At 47.9% G+C, this 20,259-nt stretch overlaps 1 protein-coding gene across 6 annotated transcripts in view; it reads right to left on the reverse strand.

The window, feature by feature from the left end:
- The window catches only part of terb2 (telomere repeat binding bouquet formation protein 2), a 59,897-nt gene that overhangs the window by 14,282 nt on the left and 25,356 nt on the right, over window positions 1–20,259 (reverse strand). For 5 of the 6 annotated variants that reach the window (XM_085972300.1, XM_085972301.1, XM_085972303.1 and 2 more), the window contains exons 2-5: window positions 17,888–17,973; window positions 4,287–4,368; window positions 2,906–3,045; window positions 390–451 (exon numbers count right to left, since the gene is read on the reverse strand). In XM_085972300.1, the coding sequence (XP_085828426.1) occupies window positions 390–451; window positions 2,906–3,045; window positions 4,287–4,368; window positions 17,888–17,951 (348 nt within the window). In that variant the 5' untranslated portion in view covers window positions 17,952–17,973. The remainder of the gene's footprint in view (window positions 1–389; window positions 452–2,905; window positions 3,046–4,286; window positions 4,369–17,887; window positions 17,974–20,259) is intronic. The other variant, XM_085972302.1, reaches the window with a different exon arrangement.

Here is a 20,259-nt window from a genome sequence, read left to right on the forward strand (position 1 = left end):
GGGAACCGAGAATGGCAGTAGACTCGCCATTTTCAATATCAAGGCAAAGTGGAAAGCAAACAGAATGTTGGGACATGGCTGAATATTAGAGCATTGGGTAAATTCAGTAATTCTGCGCACCCAGCATGGAGCTGCATTCAATCAGCACGCGATTCAGAAAATTGCTGCCAAGGTATTGTAGCCCAATCTTTGACCCCCCATACTCCCATCAAGCGAAGCCCCCCCCACTGGTGTATAATCACTGAATGCATTCTTGCAAGTCTCTAGAGGTCATACTGTGGCTCTTTACTGCATTTCACTTGGAATACCGTGCGCCTCTATTTAAATACATAAAGTAGTTATCATATTACCTGAGGGATAAGATGCAAAATGGAAGCAAATAACCTTACCTGCTGAGGCGGCAAAGGACATTCCTGCTCCCAAATGAAACTGCCAATCGCTGCTCTAATTTCTTAAATAATTAAGAATAGGAAATACATGTGACATATGCTAAATATAAACAATGCTATATTAAAAAATACAAGAAAGGATGGAAGTAAAGGCCGCTCGACCCACTCCTTTCACAGACTATGTACGATTGATTCAACACCATCCATTCAATCTCCTGGAGGTTCTGTAACAATACTCCTTGGTCCCCAATGCAATTAAGAAAAGTTGCAGAATCCATCCCATGTCCAACCCACCCCCCCACTGACTCCCATGCCCTATACCACTCCGACTTGCCCAATTTTCAGAACCACTCCAACGTCGCTTACACTGAGCTCATGAAAAGTGGCCAAATGGTAGGTGGTGCTGGAGGGTGTCAGATGCATCTTGCTTAATTAAAAAAAAAAGCTGAAACTTTAAAAGGAGTACAGGAAACTTTCGTTTAACCAGAGGTTAAATGTCCGGAAAGCTCTATCTACCGGCAAAATTCAGGAGCCGTTTCCTATTAAGTTTTTTTTACTTCTTGTTGCTTTTTTTTCCAGTCAGGCTCTGCAAGGTCTAGCTGAAGCTGTTGCTTAGCTACAGAGACGCTGTTAAGCTGCGGCCGACTGGGAGAGGGATGCGGGGCGCTTCCAGTAGTGCCCTTCCTCCCTCTCGGGCACTACTTGGGAAAATCGGCTGCGGGAGCGCTAATTTTTTCGGGGCGCTAATTTAGGATCTTACTGTTTTGTACAATGACAAAATACTAAAGTAGCAACGTTTTATACCCCCGCTATCATTGTTACAAATATGTTTTTCATTCTGCACGCATTAATAATTTGTTGGCTGAGGTGACGAGCAGATAGCCTCCTTTGAAGCTTTGATCAATGCTGCTCTGTAACTGGATGAAAGGAGGCATTTAAAAAAGACTTGCATTTCTATAGCGCCTTTCACGACCACCGGATGTCTCAAAGCGCTTTACGGCCAGTGAAATACTTTTTTGAAGTGGAGTCACTGTTGTAATGTGGGAAACATGACAGCCAATTTGCACACAGCAAGCTCCCACAAACAGCAATGTGATAATGACCAGATAATCTGTTTTTGTTATGATGGTTGAGGGATAAATGTTGGCCAGGACACCGGGGATATCTCCCCTGCTCTTCTTCGAAATACTGCCATGGGATCTTTTACGTCCACCCGAGAGAAAGCAGATGGGGCCTCGGTTTAATTGCACCTCAGACAGTGCAGCACTCCCTCAGTAGTGCACTGAGAGTGTCAGCCTAGCTTTACGTGCTCAAGTCCTTGGAGTGGGACTTGAACCCACAACCTTCTGACTGAGAGGCGAGTGTGCTGCCCACTGAGCCACAGCTGAAAAAAAAAATAACTGCAGTGGTGTTTAAAAACAAATACTTCCCATCATTAGTTTTGTTTCTTTGTAAAAATGAAACTTATAAAATTCTGACAGGACTGGACAGACTAGATGCAGGAAGGATGTTCCTGATGGCGGGGGAGTCCAGGACCGGGGGTCACAGTCTAAGGATAAGGGGTAAGCCATTTAGGACAGAGATGAGGAGGAATTTCTTCACCCAGAGAGTGGTGAACCTGTGGAATTCTCTACCACAGAAGGCAGTAGAGGCCAATTCATTAAATATATTCAAGAAGGAGTTGGATATATTCCTTAAGGCTAAGGGGATCAAGGGATATGGGGAGAAAGCAGGGACAGGGTACTGAGTTTGGATGATCAGCCATGATCGCATTGAATGGCGGAGCAGGCTCGAGGGGCCGAATGGCCTACTCCTGCTCCTATCTTCTATGTTTCTATGTACAGCACTTGAAAGTTTGCCAGTGTCACTTGGACGATATCATTATGCTTGAGGCCTTCCAATACTCCACAGGTAATCTGAGAGACATAACAGAGCGGAGGAGTGGAAATGTGACTTACAACTTGCATTAAGTATTGCAGCCTCACGCAAAAGAGATGCAAGCAACTAAAGAAATAGGGAGCTATACTATCCCCTGTTCCAAAACACATTTAAACTATTTTCTGTTAAAACTTCCTAGATGGGAAAATGCACAAGACATTGATTAAATAGCCAAGGGGGGCTATTTTCAGATGCGCATTAACATTTTAACACACTAACCAGCAACAGCAATATGTTATTTTGTTTGTATTCTATTTTCGTTCACCAGGTTCCAATAATCTGTCAGTTCACCAAATACAGGCCTTCTTCTGCCCAGCAGTCTTTGTATTTTGGTTAAGAAAAAAAAACAGCATTCTGAAGCCATGCCCCAGCCATTACTTTTGTCTAAAGCAGACATACCCTGCAATATTTTCGTCCCATCCATGCTTTTACTGTTTATTTCCTGCACAGGTCTAACAAATTTTGAGGAGTCTTCTAATTAAAACCGAGCTCAAAATCCATGATGTCTGCTCGCAATGGCCACCGATAAGATCAGTGTCTGTGAGATTCATTGTCTCTCTTATCAGCTTAGCACTAACCTTCATGAAGACAGGAAGGAGGAAGCAGAAAGTGGCCCATGGCTACACTGCCCTTGAGCCCAGACTCCTCGCATGCTGACAGATAGCTGGCATGAAAAACTGTAGCCTTGTCCTCCACAAACTCCAAACTCTCAAAGATCCTAAAAGATAAAACAATGAATGCATTCATCGGCCAGTGAAGCTGACTTTCATTTAAACTTGAAGCTAGGCTGAAGAATTAACTAAAGGATTACGAATATTTAAATAATTAATCATTAAATTACTTAATAGAGTTTTTAAGAACTATAAAGCTTCACTTTTGAAAAACAAGAGTAATAATTATTGAATTATCTATAATACTCAAATGGTATTAACATTAACTGACCATATTCTTGTAACAGCACAAGAATTTCTGGCCAAGTTCCCTCAAAGTTAAGAGAGCAGTAATAGGAGACAGTCTCTTGGATCTTGACACTGGTTGGTTTTTATTTTATTCGTTTCTGGGATGTGGGCGTCGCTGGCAAGGCCAGCATTTATTGCCCATCGCTAGTTGCCCTCGAGAAGGTGGTGGTGAGTCGCCTTCTTGAACCGCTGCAGTCCGTGTGGTGAAGGTGCTCCCACAGTGCTGTTAGGGAGGGAGTTCCAGGATTTTGACCCAGCGATGATGAAGGAACGGCCGATATACTTCCAAGTCAGGATGGTGTGTGACCTGGAGGGGAGTTTGGAGGTGGTGGTGTTCCCATGCACCTGCTGCCCCTTGTCCTTCTAGGTGGAAGAAGTCGCGGGTTTGGGAGGTGCTGCCGAAGAGGCCTTGGCGAGTTTTCCTTACGTTGGAGATAGAAACGCACAAGTCAGTCTCCAACGAGATCTGCACAGTTTGAGCACATGGGCATCAGCAGAGGCACCTAAAAATGCAGCACTGTGCTAACGCCCTTGCTGCTTGCTTCTTGCAATGTGGTCTTAAGTGGCGACGGAAGAAATGAATGGTGACCAATGATGCACTGGTTAATTTTCCCTTTAAGGCAATAGGCACATGCCACAAAAGTACAGTGAATTAACTGCACACCTGTTTAACATCTTATGCTGGGATTGCTACCAATGTTCCCTTTAAGCCGCCCACCTGAGCAGTAATCTGCAAGGTCCCGCGCCAGCCGCCCACCGGTCTTTACGCTGTAAATACTGCGCAGGCGCAGAAATTTAAAGGGACCACGCGTTAAAAGAAACAGGCCGCGCAGAACAGAGTGCAGCTTACAGGGAACATTGGTTGCTACTGTTACGCTTATATTCTAGTGAACTTCACTAAAACACTTCATTATTTTATTTTGTTTAAGAGTGCAACTTTTAAGCTGTAACATTTAAAGTTAAAAAGAATTTAAAATATACAATTTGTATAGTATTATACCTGTGTGTGTCAGGGTGAGCAGCATCGTTACTAAATAAGAAATCAGCTGAACACCAGTTTGTAATAATCCCACCTTCAGTGACTGCAGGAAGAAATACAGAAACCATGTGTTGAAATCACCAAATGGATATGAATATATTTTACACTAATCATTGCAGCAAATGCAAACTCTAACTTGAAATATGTTCAAACCTAATTAGTGCAGTACAAACTCACAACTATCAAGGTAAACTTCTCAACTAAACACAGAAACTCCAACAAATTCTAACTACAGTTTTGTACTATCACACTACATAGCAACAAGTCTGACTCTATTTAGAGACTATAGTCAAATTTGTGCAGTAGATGAATACTCCAATTTCTAAGTATTGTTTTGCACTAGTAAAACATGAAATGAAACTACAGAGCAAACTTTGTACAGTTCTAAGAACATAAGAATCAGGAGCAGGAGTAGGCCATACGGCCCCTCGAGCCTGCTCCGTCATTCAATAAGATCAGGGCTGATCATCGACCTCAACTCCACTTTCCCACCCGATCCCCATATCCCTTGATTCCCCTAGAGTCCAAAAATCTATCGATCTCTGTCTTGAATATACTCAAAGACTGAGCCTCCACAGCCCTGTGGGGTAGGGGATTCCAAAGATTCACCACCCTCTAAGTGAAGAAATTTCTCCTCATCTCAGTCCTAAATGGCCAAACCCATATCCTGAAACTATGACCCCTAGTTCTAGGATTTTCAGCCAGGGGAAACAGCCTCTCCACATCTACCCTGTCAAGCCCTCTATAAATGTTATGCATTTCAATGAGATCCCCTCTCATTCTTCTAAACTTCAGAGAATACAGGCCCATTCTACTCAATATTTCTTCATAGGGCAACCCTCTCATCCCAGAAATCAATCTAGTGAACTTCTGTTGCACCCAGTCTAAGGCAAGTATATCTTTCCTTTGGTAAGGAGACCAAAACTGTGCACAGTACTCCAAGTGCGGTCTCACCAAAGCCCTATATAATTGCAGCAAGCCTTCCTTTATCCGAACTTCCGAAAACCTCTAAAAACCGAAAGTTTTTTCGTTCAGCGTAAGTCGTGCGCACGACATGACCAGAGTGGCGCACGACTTACGCTGAGCAGGGCAGAGGGTCACAGAGTTCCCTCCTGGGTAGGAGATTGCAGGCCGAGCCGGGCAGTGTGAAGGAGGTACCGGGAGAGTGAACCCAACAATACAGCGGCCCGTCCAATATTCTTTTCTCCACCCCCCACCCGACCCGACCCCCGACCCGTCCAATATTCTTTTCACCACCCCCCACCCGACCTGACCCGTCCGATATTCTTTTCTCCCCCCTCCCACCCGACCCGACCCCCGACCCGTCCGATATTCTTTTCTCCCCCCTCCCACCCGACCCCCCCCCCGACCCGAACCGCGGCCCGTCCGATATTCTTTTCTCCCCCCCCCGACCCCCGACCCCCCGCCGACCCCCACCCCCGACCCCCCGGCCGACCCCCACAAATTTCCCAGTCTTATAATAATACCTTCTGAAATCCGAAAAATTCCGAAAACCGAAACTCAGCTGGTCCCAAGGCTTTCGGATAAGGGATAGTGTACCTGTATTGCAACCTCCTTGCAATAAAGACTAACACACAATTTGCCTTCCTAATTGCTTGCTGTACCTGCATGTTAACTTGCTGTGATCCGTGTACAAGGACACCCAAATCCCTCTCACCTTTTAAAAACATATTCTGCTTTTTCATTCTTCCTACCAAAATTTCACACTTCCCTGCATTATGCTCCAACTGCCACCTTCTTGCCAATCACTTAACAGCCTCTTTACATCCTACTTACAGCTTTCCTTCCCACTTAGCTTTGTATCGTCAGCAAACTTGGATATATTGCACTCGGTCCACTCATCCAAGTCATTGATATAGATTGAAAATAGCTGCGGCCCAAGCACTGATCTTTACAGCACTCCACTACAGGAAACTTTGGTTTATCCGGAGGTTAACTGTCCGGAATGCTCGATCCACCGGCAAAAATCAGGAGCCGTTTCGTTAGTTTTTTTTTCTTTTCGTTGCTTTTTCTTCACCAGTCAGGCTCTGCAAGGTCTCGCTGAAGCTGTTGCTAAGCTACAGAGATGCTTGCAAGGTACAGCCGACGGTTTAGAAGCTGTTACAGCAGGGTTTGTTGCCAGATACGGAGCTCAAAAGCTCCGTATGTTTCAACATTAGCGCTGGTTTGTCCGGCAGTTTTGATGGGACGGCAATAGCTCGGTCCCGTCGGTGCCGGATAGCACAAAGTTTCCTGTACTTACACCCTGCCATCCTGAAAATGACCCATTTATTCCTACTCTCTTGTTTTCTGTCTGTTAACCAATCCTCAATCCATGCCAATATATTGCCCCCAATCCCATGAGCCCTAATCTTGTGTAACATCCTATTGTGTGGCACCTTATCGATTGCCTTCTGAAAATCCAAATATACTACATCCACTGATGCCCCCTTATCTACCCTGCTAGTTACACCCTCAAAAAGCTCTAATAGATTTGTCAAACACAATTTCCCTTTCATAAAACTGTGTTGACTGAACCAATAGCAAAGCCTCTGAAAATTCTATTATTCTATTGGGGGGGGTGGGACTAATGGAACAGATTTCAAAGAGTCGGCACAGGCACAAGGGGCTGAATGGCCTCCTTCTGTGCTGTAAGATTCTATGAAATTTATCTTTATGTAAATTCTAATATAATGCTGTAAGGCGGCAATATATTACAAGACGTTATAAAAACTGTTTGAGAAAGCATAGCTGTCATATTTATTATACACTTAAATTAACTAAAAAGCAGTTTTCAGATTACAAGGTGAATTTCAAAGTTGCTGAATTTATCACTCCCACCATAAGTGATAATCTAATTTTTTGGCATTATGCATTCTTTACCATAAACAAAATCCTACTGTATATTTGAGCGGTAAAGCAAATAAAATGCCAACTTGTAAAATAACACTTCAGTTAGTAATTTTCTTGAAAAAAGTAATCATTACTAATGCAGCATCCTAATGGCTATACCAATTAAGAAAATTGGACAACTCGCTAGTAATTCACAAAGGCAATTTGCAATTAGAGGCAAGCATCAATTAAAAGTGTGTCATAATTAATGCCTATAACACTCTGAGATATTGGTCTTCCACACGCGGGAAAGAATTGTATACATCATAGATATGGTCAGTATCTTTCATTTATGATAATAATCCTACAGCTTAAAAATACAGAATCCAAAATAAAACGTAATTTCCCCACCCCCCCAATGTAAACCAGTATAATAATGCCAACAGGGATGGAAATCACTAGTTCCTACATAAGGAAGTTATGATGAACCTTTTATAAAACACTGGTTCAGCCTCAACTGGAGTATTGTGTCCAATTCTGGGCACCGCACTTTAGGAAGGATGTGAAGGCCTTAGAGAGGGTGCAGAAAAGGTTTACAAAAATGATTCCAGGGATGAGGGACTTCAGTTACGTGGAAAGACTGGAGAAGCTGGGGTTGTTCTCCTTGGATCAGAGAAGGTTGAGAGGAGATTTGATAGAGGTGTTCAAAATCATGAGGGGTCTAGACAGAGTAGAGAGAGACAAACTGTTCCCATTGGTGGAAGGGTGGAGAACCAGAGGACACAGATTTAAGGTGATTAGCAGAAGAACCAAAGGCGACATGAGGGAAAACTTTTTTACGCAGCGAGTGGTTAGGATCTGGAATGCACTGCCTGAAAGGGTGGTGGAGGCAGATTCAATCGTGGCTTTCAAAAGGGAGTTGGATAAGTACCTGAAGGAAAATTTTTTGCAGGGCTACAGGGAAAGGACAGGGGAGTGGGGCTAGCTGAAGTGCTCTTGCAGAGAGCCGGCAAAGGCTCAATGGGCCAAATGGCCTTCTTCTAATATTTCTATGATTCTTAGTAATTTGGAATTCAGAGACATACCTACTGTGATTATATACCTAACTAGCTGGGGGTGCCCGGCGGTGCTGAGGCTTTTTTGAGGGCATGTTGTTGTTGGAAGAGAGAGAGAGAGAGGGAAGGAGAGAGAGAGAGAGAGGGGGAAGGAGAGAGAGAGAGAGAGAGGGGGAAGGAGAGAGAGAGAGAGAGGGGGGGGAGGGAGCGCGCGACTGGGGGGGAGGGAGCGCGCGACTGGGGGGGAGGGAGCGCGCGACTGGGGGGGAGGGAGCGCGCGACTGGGGGGGAGGGAGCGCGCGACTGGGGGGGAGGGAGCGCGCGACTGGGGGGGAGGGAGCGCGCGACTGGGGGGGAGGGAGCGCGCGACTGGGGGGGAGGGAGCGCGCGACTGGGGGGGAGGGAGCGCGCGACTGGGGGGGAGGGAGCGCGCGACTGGGGGGGAGGGAGCGCGCGACTGGGGGGGAGGGAGCGCGCGACTGGGGGGGGAGGGAGCGCGCGACTGGGGGGGGAGGGAGCGCGCGACTGGGGGGGGAGGGAGCGCGCGACTTGGGGTGAGGGAGCGCGCGACTGGGGGGGGAGGGAGCGCGCGACTGGGGGGGAGGGAGCGCGCGACTGGGGGGGAGGGAGCGCGCGACTGGGGGGGAGGGAGCGCGCGACTGGGGGGGAGGGAGCGCGCGACTGGGGGGGAGGGAGCGCGCGACTGGGGGGGAGGGAGCGCGCGACTGGGGGGGAGGGAGCGCGCGACTGGGGGGGAGGGAGCGCGCGACTGGGGGGGAGGGAGCGCGCGACTGGGGGGGAGGGAGCGCGCGACTGGGGGGGAGGGAGCGCGCGACTGGGGGGGAGGGAGCGCGCGACTGGGGGGGAGGGAGCGCGCGACTGGGGGGGAGGGAGCGCGCGACTGGGGGGGAGGGAGCGCGCGACTGGGGGGGAGGGAGCGCGCGACTGGGGGGGAGGGAGCGCGCGACTGGGGGGGAGGGAGCGCGCGACTGGGGGGGAGGGAGCGCGCGACTGGGGGGGAGGGAGCGCGCGACTGGGGGGGAGGGAGCGCGCGACTGGGGGGGAGGGAGCGCGCGACTGGGGGGGAGGGAGCGCGCGACTGGGGGGGAGGGAGCGCGCGACTGGGGGGGAGGGAGCGCGCGACTGGGGGGGAGGGAGCGCGCGACTGGGGGGGAGGGAGCGCGCGAGTGGGGGCGAGGGAGCGCGCGAGTGGGGGCGAGGGAGCGCGCGAGTGGGGGCGAGGGAGCGCGCGAGTGGGGGCGAGGGAGCGCGCGACCGGGGGGACGAGAGCGCGCGACCGGGGGGACGAGAGGGCGCGACCGGGGGGACGAGAGGGCGCGACCGGGGGGACGAGAGGGCGCGACCGGGGGGACGAGAGGGCGCGACCGGGGGGACGAGAGGGCGCGACCGGGGGGACGAGAGGGCGCGACCGGGGGGACGAGAGGGCGCGACCGGGGGGACGAGAGGGCGCGACCGGGGGGACGAGAGGGCGCGACCGGGGGGACGAGAGGGCGCGACCGGGGGGACGAGAGGGCGCGACCGGGGGGACGAGAGGGCGCGACCGGGGGGACGAGAGGGCGCGACCGGGGGGACGAGAGGGCGCGACCGGGGGGACGAGAGGGCGCGACCGGGGGGACGAGAGGACGAGAGGGCGCGACCGGGGGGACGAGAGGGCGCGACCGGGGGGATGAGAGGGCGCGACCGGGGGGACGAGAGGGCGCGACCGGGGGGACGAGAGGGCGCGACCGGGGGGACGAGAGGGCGCGACCGGGGGGACGAGAGAGCGCGACCGGGGGGACGAGAGGGCGCGACCGGGGGGACGAGAGAGCGCGACTGGGGGGACGAGAGAGCGCGAGAGACGGGGGAGTGAGCGCGATGGGGGGGGAAGAGAGAGAGCGACTGGGGGGGAAGAGAGCGAGAGACTGAGGGAAGGAGAGAGAGGGAAGGAGGGAAGGAGAGAGAGAGAGAGGGAAGGAGAGAGAGAGAGGGAAGGAGAAGGAGAGAGAGAGAGGGAAGGAGAGAGAGAGAGAGAGAGGGAAGGAGTGAGAGAGAGAGAGAGATTGGGAGTGTGAGAGAGAGAGACTGGGAGTGTGTGAGAGAGAGAGAGAGAGAGAGAGAGATTGGGAGTGTGAGAGAGAGAGATTTTGAGTGTGAGAGAGAGAGATTGGTAGTGTGAGAGAGAGATTGGGAGTGAGAGAGATTGGGAGTGTGAGAGAGAGAGAGAGATTGGGAGTGTGAGAGAGAGATTGGGAGTGAGAGAGAGAGATTGGGAGTGAGAGAGAGAGAGAGAGGCGTCCGGCAGGGCTGCAATTTGAGCCCGACCCTGTTCAACATATACATAAATGAATTAGCAGACATGCTGGAGCAAAGCGAGTCACCAGGTCTCCGTCTCCTGGATGGAGAAGTGAAATCCCTGTTCTATGCGGACGACCTGGTCCTGCTGTCTCCCACAGAACAGGGATTACAGCAACAACTAGACCTACTCGACAAATACTGCCAAAATTGGGCTCTAACAGTAAATCTAAAAAAAACCAACATCATGATTTTTCAAAAAAGGCCCAGATGTCAGGAAAACAAATACCAGTTTACCCTCAGTGATACCACTATAGGACACACTATGAGCTACACCTACCTTGGTCTAACTATTACAGCATCAGGGAGCTTCAACATAGCAGTGAATGCACTAAAAGAAAAAGCTCGAAGAGCCCTATATGCAATAAAAAGAAAATTCTACAACATCCAAATCCCAATCAAAATCTGGCTCAAAATATTTGACAGCATAATCCTGCCCATTGCACTGTACGGTAGTGAAGTATGGGGCCCGCTAAATCACCAAAGCTACACCAAATGGGAAAAACACACAATAGAAGCCCTACATGCAGAATTCTGCCGAAGCATCCTTCGCATCCAAAGAAAAACGCCAACAAATGCATGCAGAGCCGAACTAGGCAGATACCCACTGATAATAAACGTCCAAAAACGAGCACTAAACTTCCTAAATCACCTCAAATCTAGCTCCCCAGACACCCTTCATTTCAAAGCATTTCAGACCCAAGAGCTAAACCCAGAAAAGAGTCCCCTGAGTCAGCTGCTACTGAAACTAAGTACTCAGCCGGACCCTGACCAACCCCAGACCAACACAGCCGTCCAAACACCAATCCGAGTGAACCAAATCATTAAACAATGCAAAGAAACCTACCTGGAACATTGGAACAAAATAACCGAAAGCCAAAGCAGATTAGAATGTTACCGGGCCCTAAAAAGAGAATATAAACTGGCAGACTACCTCACGACCATCAGAGACACAAAACAGAGACAGACCCTCACCAGGTACAGACTAAGCGACCACCAACTGGAAATTGAAAAAGGCAGATACAAGAAATCCTGGCAGCCTAGAGAGAATAGAATATGCGATCAATGTCTGGCCGGCGAGGTTGAAACAGAAATGCATTTCCTCCTAAAATGCGAAAAATTCAACACATCAAGAAACATATTATTCAACAAGCTAAGCCAAACAACCCCAGATTTCAAGGAATTGGATGACCTGTCAAAATTGAGATTAGTCCTGGGAGAAGGAGACAGACCATACCTTGGGGCCAAATATGTAACAACATGTCACAACCTGAGGACTGTTTAAAATTAAGACTGTTTAAAATTAATATTGAACGTACCAAATGAAGTACAAAGACTGTTTAAAATTAATATTGTTTAAAAGTAATATTGTATGTACCCAACAAATGTCAAATCGATTGACACCTACAAAATGTTGAAAATGTACCTTTTTGCTATGTAAGCTTTGGCAATATGGTTCTCTGTAAACTTTCATGCCAATAAAGCATTTGAATTTGAATTTGAATTTGAGATTGGGAGTGTGAGAGAGAGAGAGAATGGGAGTGAGAGAGAGAGACAGAGTGAATACACACGCTGAAGATGTGTTGCTGAATTTTTGGTGTTTTTAGTGTCTAAAATGGGGAAAAAAGTTTCATTTCAAGTTTTAAAAGGTTTTAAAGTTAAATTTACTTTTAGTTAAGATAGTTTAGTTTAGTTTAGTTTAAGTTTAAGTTTAGATTAGTCTACCGCCAAAAAGACCACCAAAGCCGACAGAGAAAAAAAAAAATCAGTGAAAAACAGCAGAAAGAAATAAAGCAAAGGGACAGAATAAGGAAAGTAATAAACTCGGGGAAAAACCGGGAGAACGAGACACCGAGCGGCGAACGCAATCCAGGGCCCGAGAGGCGGCTTGGATACAGCCCGAGCGGCGACCGCAGTCCAGGGCCCGAGAGGCGACCGCAGTCCAGGGCCCGAGAGGCGGCTGAGATTCAGCCCGAGCGACGACCACAGCCCAGCACCCAAGAGGCGGCTGGGATTCAGCCCGAGCAGCGACCGCAGTCCAGGGCCCAAGAGACGGCTGAGATTCAGCCCGAGCGGCGACCACAGTCCAGCACCCGAGAGGCGGCTGGGACTCAGCCCGAGCGGCGACCGCAGTCCAGGGCCCGAGAGGCGGCTGAGATTCAGCCCGAGCGGCGACCACAGTCCAGCACCCGAGAGGCGGCTGGGACTCAGCCCGAGCGGCGACCGCAGTCCAGGGCCCGAGAGGCGGCTGAGATTCAGCCCGAGCGGCGACCGCAGTCCAGGGCCCGAGAGGCGGCTGAGATTCAGCCCGAGCGGCGACCACAGTCCAGCACCCGAGAGGCGGCTGAGATTCAGCCCGAGCGGCGACCGCAGTCCAGCACCCGAGAGGCGGCTGAGATTCAGCCCGAGCGGCGACCGCAGTCCAGGGCCCGAGAGGCGGCTGAGATTCAGCCCGAGCGGCGACCACAGTCCAGCACCCGAGAGGCGGCTGGGATTCAGCCCGAGCGGCGACCGCAGTCCAGCACCCGAGAGGCAAAAGAAGCACAGCCCGAGCGGCGGCTGGGATAGAAAGCCCGGGAAAGGCCCGAGGAGCCAGGCCCAGAGACCTCTGAGGAGGAGTGGAGCAGCCAGAAGGCACCGGCTCCCAGAAGCAAACCAAGACTGTGAGTACAGGGCCCAGGGAGGGAGACTGAAGCCAGGGAAAAGCCCGAGGAGCCCGGCCGAGACAGAGGCCCAGAGACCTCTGAGGGGGAGGGGAACAGCCCGGAGGCACCGGGAAACAGCGGCTCACAGACTCAGACCTAGGAAGGGTGAACCCAGGAGCCGAGGCCCAGGGACCACGGGGTCGGATAGGGGGAGCAGCCCAGAGGCACCGCGAAACAACGAGCCAGTCCAGGGCCTGGGAAAGTCCGCGAGCCGGGAGAGGGAAACACCAAACCCGGGGCCCCAGAAAAGTTAAGTTCAGCAAGAATCTTTAAAAATGAGCGAGTCAGAGGAGCCACAGCAGCTCCCGTGGCGCTCTGAGAGCAGATCCTTCAAGCTTCCCCCCAACATCAAAAAAAATGAAAAGAAATCGCACAAGCATAATCTGCTGAGAGCGGAACCGGAAACTCTCTTTTCTGACTGGTACTCCACTGGGAACATGAGTAATCTCATTTTTTACTCAGATCAGACAGAGGCTTGGACCAAAGCAATAATCATACACTATCCCAGTGTCAGGCAGGAAAAAACCTCGAATGGGTCCAAACTGAAAATAAAGAAATCAGGGGAACCTGGTAGCAAAACCACGACGGTCAACATGTACAGCAACGGTACAATAATGGTGCAAGGCAACCTCAAAGACTTTGAAACAGCCTTTCAGAAACTGAGAGAAATAATTGAGAAAGGAAAGACCAGCCCCAGGGTAACTACCAGGGAAAAAGCCATTCCCCCCTCACCTGGAGTAACTCAACCAGGCCAGGAAGTGAATGAGCCCTCCAGCTCCAGCTCCAGCCCGACACACACCCCGGGGCCCCACAACCTCATGGTAGAATCGACCAACAGAAATATCAGAGAGAAAGGCACACATTCTCCCCTTACCACCTCCAGCTCACCAAGAGAAAATCAGCCGAGCCAGGAAGTGAGTGAGGCTTCCAACTCCGACCAGACACACACCCAGAGACCAAACAGCCCGGTTCAACTAAAAGAGAAATTTAACCAGCTGGAGACAAATCTGGTTAGACTTACAAATGAGGTCCTTCAAATGAAATCCGACCAAGCAGCAATAAAAAAAGAACAAGACCAAGAGAGGGAGAGACACAGGAGAGAGCTGAACTTACTTCAGAGTCAGGTGAAAGAGCTGCAGAAAGACAAAGAGAAACACAGGGGAGAGAGAGCGGCAATAGCACAGCAGCCAGAGGCAAGAGATAAGACAATACCAAGCCAGACTGGGCAGCTACACTCTCACAATGAACAACATCAGCAGACCCACAATACAGGGGGAGCCACACAGACCGACCAGCACACTGAAACCCAGTCACAAGAGGATCGCTCACACCAGACACGACCACACCGGTCCAACACACAACCGAGGAGTCCAGAGGAAAGCCACAAACCAGTAAACACCAACAAGGCAGACATAGTAATACTCATAGACTCAAATGGGAAATATCTATGGGAGAAAAGGCTCTTCCCTAGACGAAAAGTAGAAAAGCTCTGGTGCCCAACAACAGACAGAGCCATAAAATGGCTGACCAAAACACAATTAGGCTCCCCCCAACACAATAATACACACCGGCACAAATGAACTAAGAGCTCAGCAGGAAAGGGTAGCAACATCGCTAGGATCAATGATCAAGAAGGCAAGCGACACCTTCCCAAACACTAGAATCACGGTTTCAACAATATTGCCGAGAAGAGACTTCAACAACAGATTAATCCAAGAGATAAATGCAAGAATAGAAAGAGACTGTGAATCAAAACATAACGTGCACCTGGCCCAACACCCCACCCTCAATGTGGAATGTCTTTACGACCGAGTCCATATACACAGGAACCAAATGTCGGTCTTTGCAAAGGACCTGAAGGACGTCGCGTTTAACCGGATCCCAAAAAGACCCCCTCCCGATCACCAAAGACCAACAGGATACAGATCAGGACCACCACAAAGATCATCACCACACCAACCGGGAACAGAGAGGATCCCCACGCACAACAACAATGTCGGAACTGCACCACTCATGCACTACAGGGGAACAGGACCACCCCCAACCAGACAGAGGGAGATGTGCTCAGAGCACACACAACACCACTGGCAGAGGCAATCCACTAAGAGACATAATGCAGGCGATCAGCAGCATCCACTCCCGACTTATGGACCAGAAAAAATAAGGACTAGTTGTTAGAAAAATTTGTAACCAATTATCCTCAGCATTTATAGACAATTGAAATGTTCTTTTTTCCCCATTTAGACACGACAAACACATTTTACTATTTATCATATTTTAACCGATCACAGAAAAAAACCAAATCAAGTTTAGCATGAAATCTTTATATATATCAACCTGGAATATCCAAGGTCTACGCTCTTCTACGCTTGGCATGAAGAGTGAGACCCCAGATTTCCTAGATGAGATTAAAAATCTAGACATTATCTTTCTACAGGAAACCTGGTGTAGAGGAGAAGGACACACTGGCTGTCCCAGTGGGTACACAGAACTGATGGTCCCCTCCAATAAATTGCCAGGAATAACCCAGGGCAGAGAATCTGGAGGCATACTGATTTGGATCAAAGCAGAACTTAGGAGTTGCATTGAATTTGTGGAAAAGGGCGAAAACCACCTATGGCTAAAAATTAAGAGGGGCATCATCTCCAGCAGGAAAGATATTTTCATTTGCACACTCTATATCCCCCCCGACAGATTCCCCGTACTTCAAAGTGGACACCTTCTCCAACATAGAGAGGGAGATTATCCAATTCCAGGCCAAGGGAAATGTGTTGATATGTGGGGACCTCAACTCAAGAACGGGAGAAGAACCAGACTTCACCAACAATCACGGGAATAATTACATATTTGGGAATAACCATTTTGATCTCCCTTCCCATCCACACAGGCATAACTGCGACAAACAGACAAATACTAACGGAAAACAGCTACTGCAGCTCTGTCGAAGCCTGGGTCTGTACATTGTCAATGGTAGGTTATTGGGAGACTTCCTAGGAAGACCCACCTATTGCTCACCTCTTGGCTTCAGCACCGTAGACTATATGATTACAGATCTAGACCCATCCTCTTTCAGAACATTCACCGTCAAACCGCAAACAACATTGTCAGACCACAGTCAAATTACTGCATATCTTGAAAGGACAGAAACAACCAACACAGAAACACAACCCAGTAAACTGTACAACATTAAAAAATCCTACAGATGGGCCAAAAACAGCACGGAAATATACCAGAAATCAATTAGCAACCAAACAACTCAAGCTCTCTTGGACACCTTTCTGGAAAATACATACACACACAATAAAGAAGGCGTAAACCGGGCAGTGAATAACCTAAATAATATTTTTGATAATCTGGCATCAATGTCAAACTTGAAAGTTCGAAAGAACAAACCCAAAACAAAAAACTACGAAAAATGGTTTGACTCCGATTGCCAGAACATGAGGAAAAAACTCAGAAAAATATCAAACCAAAAACACAGACAACCAGAAAACGAGGAATTACGCCTTGCTTATTGTCAGGCACTGACACAATACAAACGCACACTCAGAACCAAGAAAGAGCAGTATATTAAGAATACACTCATCTCCATTGAGGAATCCATTGATTCCAATTGTTTCTGGGACAACTGGAATACATTACACAAAAAACAACACGATGAATTGGCCATTCAAAACGGTGACACATGGGAAAACCATTTTGAAAAATTATACCAGAAAAACACACTAAGCCCAGAGCAATACCAAATATGCGAAAAACTGGCAAAGCTAGAATCTGCCATAAAAGATAACCAAAACCCGATAGACACCATAATATCTGAAAAAGAGCTAATTGAAAAACTCAAGGACCTGCGACCAGGAAAGGCTTGCGGGGCAGACGGCATCCTAAGCGAGATGATTAAACACACGGACGATAAAATGAGATTGGCTATACTGAAACTCTTCAACTTGGTTCTGAGTGTCGGTTACTTCCCTGATATCTGGAACAAAGGACTCATAACGCCCATATACAAAAGTGGGGATAAAGGAGACCCAAATAACTATCGAGGCATCTGTGTAAACAGTAACATGGGAAAGATTTTCTGTAGTATCATAAACAAAAGACTTATAAACTTCCTTGAGGAGCACAATGTCTTGAGTAAAAGCCAAATTGGATTCCTGCCAAACTATAGAACGGCCCGCAACTCAAGGCCCAGGCTTCCCGGGCTGCTAGGCCGCGCCCGGCGCCGGCACAGCCGCTCGAAATGGCCGTCAAAGTAGGCGAGCCTCCGGGCGAAGGGCAGGGGATCACTTCATTTCCTACTGTTGCTAAATACAATTTAAAACTCAAATAAATTGTTATTTTCCTTAGTTCCCTAACACACAGAAAGTGTGGGAAAAAATCGTGAAAAATCAAGATGGCGGCCACTCACCTCGGTTCAGAACGATAAGGCCTGCCCACACACGCACCGTCAGGTCACTGAACTGTAGGATTGGTCAATCGTCAAGTCACTCAACACTCAACTGTAGGATGGCCCGCCCGCACGCGCAATGAACTGCTCACCCATCAAGAAAAGAAATCCAAATCTAGGTCTGCCAGAAACAAAGTAAAAAAACTATTTCAAATCAAAAGTACATACCCCAAAGATCACAGATGTGTCTGCTCACACTTTGAGAAAACCAGGCTTTTTTGTTCCTGTGCATCTTGGGGATTCTAACTTGCTTACTGAAACAGCGGGAAAATTGCAGTTTTCAAAATTTTACAATGTAAGGAATCGTTGTAAAATGCTGTACAATTGCAAAAAGCTAAAATCTCTTCACTCTTTGGTTGCCAATTCACAAAAGAAATCATTCTTAAATTGGAGCAATACATATCAGAATAATTGTCACACTGGAGCAAGAGTATTCAAGCTTTTTATCTTCTAAGGCACTTAAGTGCATACAGGAAACTTTCGATTTACCGGCACCTAAATAACCGAAATCTCGGTTAACCGGCAAAATTCAGGAGTCGGTTCAGGTAACTTTTATTACTTGCCTTCTTCCATTTGTTGCTGTGCAAGGGTGTGGCTGCAGCTGTTGCTAAGCTACAGAGACGCTTGCAACTTGTGGCCATTGTTCTGAACCTGTTGCTAAGCAACAGGGTTTGTTGCTTTATACGGAGCACTCAGCTCCGTATCTTTTACTATAGCTTTCGGTTATCCGGAATTTTTGATGAACCGGCACCACATCGGTCCCGTCCGTGCCAGATAAAAAAAAGTTTCCTGTACTATTAACTCTCTGGGCCACAGACATACTTGGAAGCTTCAGATTCATGGTCTTATCTCCTCTATCTTCACTTATATATATATATATGTTACAGAAAATTTAAACTTGCAGTTACTTTGGAGAAGGACATAAATAGATGTGTAACCTTACATTAGAAAAGAAAAATAAAACATTAACATCATGGTTGATTTTTAGCATGACAATTCTAATCAGTGATCAAACTCTGCAAAAGATTAGTGGGAAATTTAGTCAAGATTATGGTAATAAATAAAGAATGGCTGACTGGCAGTGAATACAAGGCAATAATCTGCTTGAAATGTTAAGATGACGTCGTAAATTGTGAAACTGAAGATCAAATTGTTTCTACTCTGTACTGGACTACACACAATAGGAAGGGTATTGAGGCTTTAGAAAGGGTACAATGTAGGTTCTCTAAAATGCTGTCTGGTATGTGTTTAAGAGATACAAGTTTTAATTCCATAAGTAGATCCAGACTGCAGTGCTTACAGCTGTTTTAGATTTTTTTTTAATTCATTCCTGGGACGTGGGCATCGCTGGCAAGGCCAGCATTTATTGCCCATCCCTAATTGCCCTCGAGAAGGTGGTGGAGAGCCGCCTTCTTGAACCGCTGCAGTCCGTGTGGTGAAGGTACTCCCACAGTGCTATTAGGGAGGGAGTTCCAGGATTTTGACCCAGCGACGATGAAGGAACGGCCGATATATTTCCAAGTCAGGATGTTGTGCGACTTGGAGGGGAACTTGCAGATGGTGGTGGTGTTCCCATGCGCCTGATGCCCTTGTCCGTCTAGGTGGTGGAGGCCGCCAGTTTGGGAGGTACGCCACACCAAATCACCACACTCAAATCACTGTGGGGGAAACAATTCCTATCATCTTAGAAAGCAATAAAGTTTTTTTTTTACTGAGGGCTTCTATCTCTTCGTGGTTGACTTAGTTATTATATTTTAAATGTTAATAGTCCCAAGAGCCAGCAGATAGCCTGGCCCAGCCCATCCTACTTGGGCACTCCTTATTTCATGCAGAGGGATAAATCATGCATGTTTCATCGTTTATATCTCTTTAGTTTTGTCAATACTAGGTGTCTTTTTTGTAATTAATGCTTGCAATCACTTGGTATTTAGTAGTTTCTCCCCTTCTCTGGTGTGCGCACCCTAAACCTTGACCTGAAAAGTCATTGAACGTAAACCACTTTGAAAAATGTTGAAGGAAACAAAATTAAAATGCTCTTGGGAAGAAAAAGGAAATATTGATTGCAATTTAATTGCAGACCAGTCTCTTAAAAAAATGAAACCAGCAACTGTATATATAACTTTTTTAAGTTATTAACAAGGTATCTGTAGACTTTGTAAAACAGAAAATGCTGGAAATACTCAGCAGCAGCTGTGGAGAGACAGACTTTGTAAGAGGTTTTCAGTGAACCATGAAAAGTTTGTTTAGAAATTCATGAGGACTTCCCCCCCCCGCCCCTTTAAATAATTTCTCCTTCGTGCATTGGCTTTCTGAAACTTTAGGTTTTCAAATTTCCCCACCCTCTTTTGTTTTATTTATAAATTTGCACAATGGTTTAGAATAAAAACAGAACATGCTGTAAAAGCCCATGGGATCCAAGGCAAAGTGGCAAGTTGGATCCAAAAGTGGCTCAGAGGCAGGAAACAAGGGGTAATGGTTGAAGGGTGTTTTAGTGACTGGAAGGCTGTTTCCAGTGGGGTTCCGCAGCACCCAGTACTGGG

The sequence above is a fragment of the Somniosus microcephalus genome, chromosome 32 (assembly GCF_052327205.1).
Source record: "Somniosus microcephalus isolate GS21.2 chromosome 32, FLI_Smic_1.0, whole genome shotgun sequence".
NCBI lineage: Eukaryota > Metazoa > Chordata > Chondrichthyes > Squaliformes > Somniosidae > Somniosus > Somniosus microcephalus.